The sequence below is a fragment of the Lolium rigidum genome, chromosome 4, assembly GCF_022539505.1.
Source record: "Lolium rigidum isolate FL_2022 chromosome 4, APGP_CSIRO_Lrig_0.1, whole genome shotgun sequence".
Classification (NCBI taxonomy): domain Eukaryota; kingdom Viridiplantae; phylum Streptophyta; class Magnoliopsida; order Poales; family Poaceae; genus Lolium; species Lolium rigidum.
In genome coordinates, this window is record NC_061511.1 from 268,743,186 (window position 1) to 268,751,606 (window position 8,421).

At 46.6% G+C, this 8,421-nt stretch overlaps 1 protein-coding gene across 1 annotated transcript; it reads left to right on the forward strand.

The window, feature by feature from the left end:
* Positions 1-4,787: 4,787 nt before the first annotated feature.
* On the forward strand, positions 4,788-7,228 carry LOC124650534 (glycosyltransferase BC10-like). Its single transcript, XM_047190045.1, has 2 exons — positions 4,788-6,348; positions 6,867-7,228. Exon 1 carries the CDS (start codon positions 5,220-5,222, stop codon positions 6,294-6,296), a length of 1,077 nt encoding a protein of 358 aa, XP_047046001.1. The 5' UTR covers positions 4,788-5,219; the 3' UTR covers positions 6,297-6,348; positions 6,867-7,228.
* The last annotated feature ends 1,193 nt before the right edge of the window (positions 7,229-8,421 follow it).

The following is an 8,421-nucleotide window of genomic DNA, read 5'->3' on the forward strand; positions in this document are numbered from 1 at the left end:
GTAATAACAATTTAAAATAAATATGGCAGCAAGTAAACATGCAGTAAACGGTGATTCGATATTTGGAAACAAGGCCTAGGGATCATACTTTCACTAGTGGAAACTCTCAACAATGATCACATAAATAAATAACTTCTCTTCACTTGTGCTACTTTCTCACACTCTCTTGTTGGATAACAAACACCATTCATTGTGTAGGGCTACAAGAGCACCCTCAAGCCGGAAGTAAACAAGCTCCACAACTTCATAAAGGAATCACACACGATGCGCACACCGTCACCCATCACACCGTGGAGAGTAATTCCGAGTTCATATTAAAGTAACCTCTAGAGTGCATAGTAATAGTTAACTTCATAATCTACAAGAGATTACAATCATAACCTACGCCAAGTACTACATGATGCACACACTCGTCAACATTACATCATGGAGGAGGAATAGACTACTTTAATAACATCACTAGAGTAGCACATAGATTAATAGTGATACAAAGCTCATGATCACATAAAGATCACACCATGGAGAGAGATGAACCACATAGCTACCGAGTAGAGCCCTCAGCCTCGGGAGAACTACTCCCTCCTCATCATGGGAGACGACGATGGCGATGAAGATGGCGGTGGTGTCGATGGAGATGACTCCGGGGCGATTCTCGTCCCGGCGGGCGTGCCGGAACGAGAGACTTCGTCCCCCGAAACGGAGTTTCGCGATGGCGGCGGCGTCCCTGGAGTCTTTCTGGAGTCTCGTCAATTGGTGTCGGGTTTTTAGGTCACGAGGGGTTTTATAGGCGAAGAGGCGGAGTCGGAGGGGCAACAGGGCTCCCTCACCACATGGCGGCGCGGCCAGGGTGGGACTCGCGCCCCCCTATGGTGTGGGTCCCCCTTGGCCCCTCCGGCTCTCCTTCTGTTCCGGAACATTCCGGGAAAATAAGGCCTTGGGCTTTTGTTTCATTGAATTCGAGAATATTGCCCGAACAGCCTTTCTGGAACCAAAAACGCGTGAAACAGAACTAGCACCTCGGCATCCTTACAAAAATTCCAAATATAGATGTGTGGTGACCATAACGGGCCATACGCAACCTTCCAAACAGGCGCGTCGCATCAGGATAGCCTAAAATCCTGAAATGTTGCCAACCAATCAAAGTGGGCTCAAATGGCGCATTCGGAGTGCTTAAACAGGCCTAGACTCGGTTTTTGCTCATGCAATAGCTAGCGGGCTAAAACCCGGAAAGGGGAAAATCCCATACGGGCGACCAAACAAATCCCAAGCTTCCAAAGGGGCGGTTTTCACAAAATATTCGAACCAAGTGAGATGCAGTCCGCCCCCATCAAACATCACGTTTTGTACATAATCGGATGGTCCTCTGCTTCCTAGTACATTAGTACACCTGAAGGAGCTAGTTCAAAGCATATGCCCCCGGATTCTTACCATATACATAGTTTAGCAAGTGGAGACTACTAGTAACCAAATAGCAGTAATGGTGCGGGAACATCCTGCTTCTATCCGCAAGTAAAGCATGGAATGAAATTCCGAGGTAAAGAGTGACTACTTCTATCTGCTAATGCAAACCACAAAAAAGCTCCAGCCTATAACTTGATCATTCAACGTTGCCAATCTGCCACTGCCATTGGTACATGTCTAGCAAAAGAAAAGGTGCTTATCAGATGATTAGCAGGCTAGATTGCTCGCCACGTATAAGCATCGAGATGCTCCGCCTAGTTCTTCCGAGGTCGGCCAAACATGTGACATAAGTTCAATCAAATTTTGTTGAGCTGTGAATTCTGAAAAGGCTGTTGTGGACTGTGAACTGTGAAAAAGCTGTTGTGAGGTGAGAACTGTGGATTTTCCAAAAGTTGTTTGGTTGTACTAACTGTGAACTGCGGGTTTGATTGGAAATGTCCGTAATACCCCTGATGCTCAAAGAGACTGTTTATATGCTAATTGATCATAAAACAACTATATACACACCCGTTTGACATGTAAACTGTCATTTTGGGACAATTTTAAATTTTCTTAGTGTTTTATTCCTATAGATAATACGAATTGAAAGTGATAGTTGTGTTTATGGTGTGGCTCATGCTTCTTCAGGTATAATCCTCATCTTTATCAAAATAATTCAATCCCACGATATATACATAGTCACTTTCTTTCAATTAATCAATATTTTCATGTTTAATCAACAATTGTTGTATAGTAGGAGCAGCCACAATAACAAATTGCATCTCCTACTGAGCTAAAAGCCATCGATGTGTACATGTTTTTCAGAATTCGTCGAGTAAACATCGTACTGCCAGCTCTGTTTTGGGATTTTGCAACTCGGAACTTATCGGTAGAACGAGGGTGTTGTCAACTTCATGCCATTTGTCTATTATTTACCTCATTGCTCCACTGTGTTCATGCACAATGGGATCAATACGTAGCTTCCCATACATTACCCGTACCTACTGGATGGACTTTGGTTTGCTTGCACTATGAATTCACCAAATTGCATAGGTTACGATTAGCACCACTAAACAAATTTGTGGTAGTTTAATTCTCGATGCTTCCCAAACCCATTGGTATACCCCGGTTGGCACAACTTGATGCATAGTGCTTTGCACGTTTCTTTTTGTCTACCTAAGATGCACCAAAGTGTTCTCCTGAGAGCCATTTATATCATCTCACAGACGGATGCATTTACATGCTCCTTTAATAGGAAGATAGGCATTGGTGTCTGCCATCAAAATCTCTAAGACTGAGTAAAGTGGATCTATGTTAGGGAAATTTATTTGCCATGTTTTATGTTTCACTTGGAGACTCTTCTAGAAGATCACGACGAAAAGTAGAAAAGAGAATCACCATCTCAACTTAGGTCTCCAACCGTCCAAGAGTAACTAAGTTGCGATAGATAGATTAAAGCATACATCAATTCGGAACATGCATGCCAATTCACCATCCTTATGGGCTTGTTATTCACATTGTCTTGCTAGTTACTACTCTCTACATCTAATGAAAGCGAGCATGTAGTATATCAAGCCGTTGACATGTGGAACTGCCAAGCATTATTTTTTGTTGCCAATTTATGTACAGTATTTCCTCTACTCTTATATGATTCGTTAGTACTCTGAATGCGTCCTTTGTTTTAGTAGATTTTTTGTGAATTATCAAGTAGGTCTAAACATTTTTTAGCACTACTTACAAAAAGGTTTTGTAGAGGCGCCGGTTGCATCAAGATCAACGCTCCCGGCAGACCCAACCGCCCCGATGTAACAGAAAAAAGCTTCCAAGTACAACTCGATCATTAACCATTGCCAATTTGCCACTGCCATTGGTACATGTATACGAAAATAAAAGGTTCTCATTAGACAATTAGCTGGCTAGATTGCTTGCCACGTGTAAGCACCGAGAGGCTCCACCTAGTTCTTTGAGGCCGGCCAAACAAGTGACATAAGTTCAAACAAATTTCGTTGAGCTCTTAATCATGTTGGTCAACTAACCATAATATTGCCAGCTCTGTTTTGGGATTTTGTAACTCGGAACTTGCAGGTAGAACAAAGGACTCCTCAGGGTCATGTCAGTTGCTTACATTCTACCTCATTGCTCCCTTGTGTTCATGCAAAATGGTTATAACACGTACATGCTCCCGCGGCAGGTCTACCTTGCAGTTGAACATCACTTTGCTTGCACTATGGATTCACCAAATTGCAGAGGTTACGATTAGCACCACTAGACAGATTTGTGGTAGTTGAATTCTTGATGCTTCCCAAACCCATTGGTATACCCCCGTCGGCACAACTCGATGCATAGTGCTTTGCACGATTTATTTGTCTACCTAGGTTGCACCAAAGTGTTCTTGCGGGAGCTTATTTATATCATCTCACGGACGGATGCATTTACATGCGCCTTTAATAGGAAGATACGCATTGGTGGCGGCCATCAAAGCCCCTAAGATCGAGTAAAGTGGATTCATGTTAGTGAAATTTATTAGTTATGTTATATGTTTCACTTGGAGAGCCTTCAAGAAGATCACGACACAAAGGAGAAAAGAAAAAAAAATATTAATCACCACCTCAACTTAGATATCCAACGTTCCAAGAGTAACTAAGTTGCGATAGATAGATTAAAGTATGCATCAATTATGAACATGCATGCCAACTCACTATCTATGCTTATGTGACACTTGGAATGTGGCTTGTTATTCGCATTGTCTTGCTACATCTGAGGAAAGCGAGCTTGCAGTAGTATCAGGCCATTGACATGTGGAACTGGCAAGCATAATTTTTGTTGTCAATTATGCACTCCTCTCCTTTGTTTTAGAATTTTCGTGAATCGTCGATCAACATTTGTTTAGCACACTAGTTAGAAAAGGTCTTGTAGACGCGCTGGGTGCATCAAGATCAACGCTCGGGGCAGACCCAACCGCCCCGATGTAACAGCAGGCAGGACAGAGACAGTGGCGTCCACTAACCATAATTGCCTGACGCGTCACCAAATTACACTCCTAAATTAATTGGACAGTGGGTCCCACCTGACAGCAACGACCAGCTCCGTCACGCCACGCACGCACCTCTCCTACCCTCTTCCTCCTCCTCCTCCTCCTCACTCCCATCTTCTTCCCCAACCTCAACCTGCCCCCCTTCCCCGCCTCACATCACCCAAAGATCTCCCAAAATCTCCCGACTTCTCGCCTTCGGCGATTCCCGTCTCCACGCCACTCCCTCCCGCGCGCGGCATCGGCTCGGATCCGCCCGCCGCCAGCAGCGGCGGCAGCCCCCCCGTGCCGCCATTCCCCCCCGGCCGCGTCATCTGGTTGTTGGCGTCGGTTGCTCCGTTCCCGCCCGTTCCTGCTGTTACCGGATCTCGCGAGGAACCCAGCTGGCATGGGCGAGCTCCGGGCGGGGTTGGAGGCCTAGGGCGCCGGCGCCACTCGCCATTTGATTCGATTCCGAGGAGGGGGGACACCGTGCCCCGCTCTTGCTCCTCGGATTGATATTTTGGCTCCTGCCTGCTGCCTCCCCGACGAGAATTCTCCCGATTCCCCCCTCGCCCTTTTGTCCTCTCCGAAGCCCGGATCGAAAGATCCAATTCGCGGGGCATTCCTCTCAACCGATTCCGGAGGGACTGTCCCTGTCAATCGCTCTCAATCTCTGCCCTCGTTAAAAATCCTCTCTTGTTTCCCCTACTCTCTCGCACCAAGATCCAATCCCCCTCCACCCGCTCGCATTCCGCAGCTGCCGGAGATGACGCCGTCGGTCACGACGCACGCCTCGCCGCTACTGCTCTCGCTGCTCCTGCTCGTCTCCATCCCGACCGTCTTCCTCCTCGTGCCGCGCCTCATCCCGCCCAAGACGCTCCCGGCCATCCCGGACGCGGACGAGTCCGACGACCTGGCCCTCTTCCGCCGGGCCATCCTCTCCTCCTCCTCCACCTCCGCCGCCAAGCCGGCGACCAGCTCCTTCTTCCACCGCCGGCCCACGCCCAAGGTCGCGTTCCTCTTCCTCACCAACTCCGACATCGTCTTCTCCCCGCTCTGGGAGAAGTACTTCCGCGGGCACCGCCAGCTCTTCAACATCTACGTGCACGCCGACCCCTCCTCAGTCCTCGACCTGCCGCTCACGCCCACCTTCCGCGGCCGCTTCGTGCCGGCCAAGGCCACGCAGCGCGCCTCCCCCACGCTCATCTCCGCCGCGCGCCGCCTCCTCGCCACCGCCCTCCTCGACGACCCCTCCAACCAGTTCTTCGCGCTGCTCTCGCAGTCCTGCATCCCGCTCCACCCCTTCCCCACCATGTACAACGCGCTCCTCTCCGACAATGCCGGCCCCCACGGCCGCCACCGCAGCTTCATAGAGATCAAGGACAAGGACTGGGTGCTCCATGACAGGTACTACGCCCGCGGCGACGAGGTCATGCTGCCGGAGGTGCCGTACGACCGGTTCCGTTCCGGGTCGCAGTTCTTCGTGCTCACCAGGAGGCATGCCATCCTGGTTGTCAGGGACATGAGGCTCTGGAAGAAGTTTAAGCTGCCCTGTTTGATCGAGCGCAAGGACTCGTGCTATCCGGAGGAGCACTACTTCCCGACGTTGCTCGACATGCAGGACCCCGACGGGTGCACCAAGTATAGCCTCACCAGGGTCAACTGGACAGATCAAGTCGAGGGCCATCCGCACACCTATCGTCCTGGGGAGGTGTCCGCAAGATTTATCAGGGAGCTCAGGAAGTCCAATGCCACTTACTCCTACATGTTTGCCCGCAAATTCGCCCCCGAGTGCCTCGAGCCGCTCATGCAGATCGCGGACTCTGTCATCCTACGTGACTAGGCCAGCAGCACCCGCCATTTTTTGGGGGTGTCGGATACGCCGAGATGATGAGGTATGAAGACGTGCACTTGCTGCTGCACTCTTGAATTAACTAATCTTCTGTCTAGGTGTTGTGTTGAGAGAGTTTGTCTCTGAGTGGAGTGTACATAGTATAAGAAATGCGGGAGTTTTAGGAATTCGGAAATATGTATGCTTTAATTAGCACTTAAATAATAAAGTTGCATACTTCATTAAATTGGAATTTTTAATCTTTCGTTCTTGTTATATTGTTATCAGATTGATCAAATGTATTTTCTCACTTGGTAGATGTGTTATCATTGAATGCAAGTTGTTGTACTGCTTTCTCAAAAGAGTGAAAACGCATATATGTTGCTATTAGTGTCACAGTTTCTGTATGTACATTGCTATAGTAATCTTTAATGCCTTTCTTGATTGTTGTTAAACTCAACCGCCGAAGTAGTTTGCTCTGCAACATAGTATTATTTAAATTAGCATTAAGTGTAACTCACTGCTTCTTGGGCTCTGTTAGCAAAGAGAATTTAGGGCTGCCTCCTTTTGTTTCCCGTGCAGGGTTGTGATGTGATGAACAAGCGCAAGCTGGTCCATCTATGCCCTCCAGATCTTTTTGAGGAACAAACCTGTCCCATCCTTGCTCTTCTCTTCCGTGCTTCAAAGATTTTCCGGTAATAGATGCTGCTGGTCGGAGAGTATGGTATGGCCACGGATTGTCGCTATGTGAGTATGCTGTTTGAATGAGACCACTTCTTGCCAAGCAATAGGTCAGTAGTTAGCATGATCATCCAATGTATTACATGGACCTGGAGGCACTCTTGTCAATACATTCAGCGAAGGACTGATCATTTGTAGTTTCTATTGCGTATATAACATGTCATGCCTGTTGTTGATAATGTATTTTGGTGTTATCGTGTTCATCTCATGGTTCCATTCCTGAAGCTAGACTGGCAGTTTGAATAGATAATAGTAACTAACAGGCATGTTTGACTTTTGCTGTACGATTTTAGTATAAGGATTTAACAAAGGAAAAAAGGAGGAGTAGAGCTGCACTAACAACAGAATTCATGCAATGCAAGCACCAAGCATCCTTAAACCCTAATATGCAGCTGTTTGGTTTGAAGATTCTTCCTTGGCATATATTTTGGACCCATTGGCCAAACTTTGTTAGGTCACCTTCTGCCCTGCCAAGGCAAGGCACTGTTTTATTGCAGTGTGTTGCCCTTAATATGTCCCCACTACCATTACACGTACTGATTGTGATGCTGTTTTGGGATGGATCATAAAAAGATAGCAAACATGCAGGTTTGTTTTGTTGCTATATTAGTAGATGGTTAGTGACAACGGTTTTGGAAAGTATGCGCATAATTTCAGGTCACAGATTGGTGACAGTGAGTTTTCTGCCTGTATGTAAAATGCTTGGATTTGCGATACATCCAAGAGTAGTAAACATGTGATAGAAATTTGTGGAGTAGAGACATGTCCTTTTCTGTCTAATAATATATGTTTAACCCTAAAGTCCTGAACCAAGTTGATCTCCCTTTTGCCCTCACTTGCTAGCTTTCTCTGATAGAAAAATATGTGGAGTACAGATGTCATCTGTCTAATATATATGGTGCGTAGGCCAAGATGACGATGCCTCTTTTAAAATTGCCTCACACTTGCCGGCTTTCTCAGCGAGTTTGTTTTTAGCTTTCAGTTGCTTATATTATCTTCGCCGTGAATCTTAATGGTTGATATTAGTAACAGCTAAAGCAAGCAGCAGTAGCCTTCTCCAGGAAATCAGTAGATGAAACCACCCACTCTGATGGGAATAAAATGTGCTGCCCTTTTCTATTATCCCCCTATATTCTCTCAGAATGTTACTGAGAATTTGTCACGTACTCAGTGACCAAGTTGCTGGGATTTGTGATGGCAGATTCAAACTGGAGATTGAAACATGCTATTTTGTAACATACAGGTTCGGTATTGGATTTGGGAATGCACTATGACTGTTTTACGAGTTCTCGCCAAGTAGGCACAAACCATATGTGGCTGTATTTTGTTCATGATGTGGTTACATTTCTTACGTCAGGCTGTCAGTTTGAATAGATAATAGCAACTCAAAGGCATA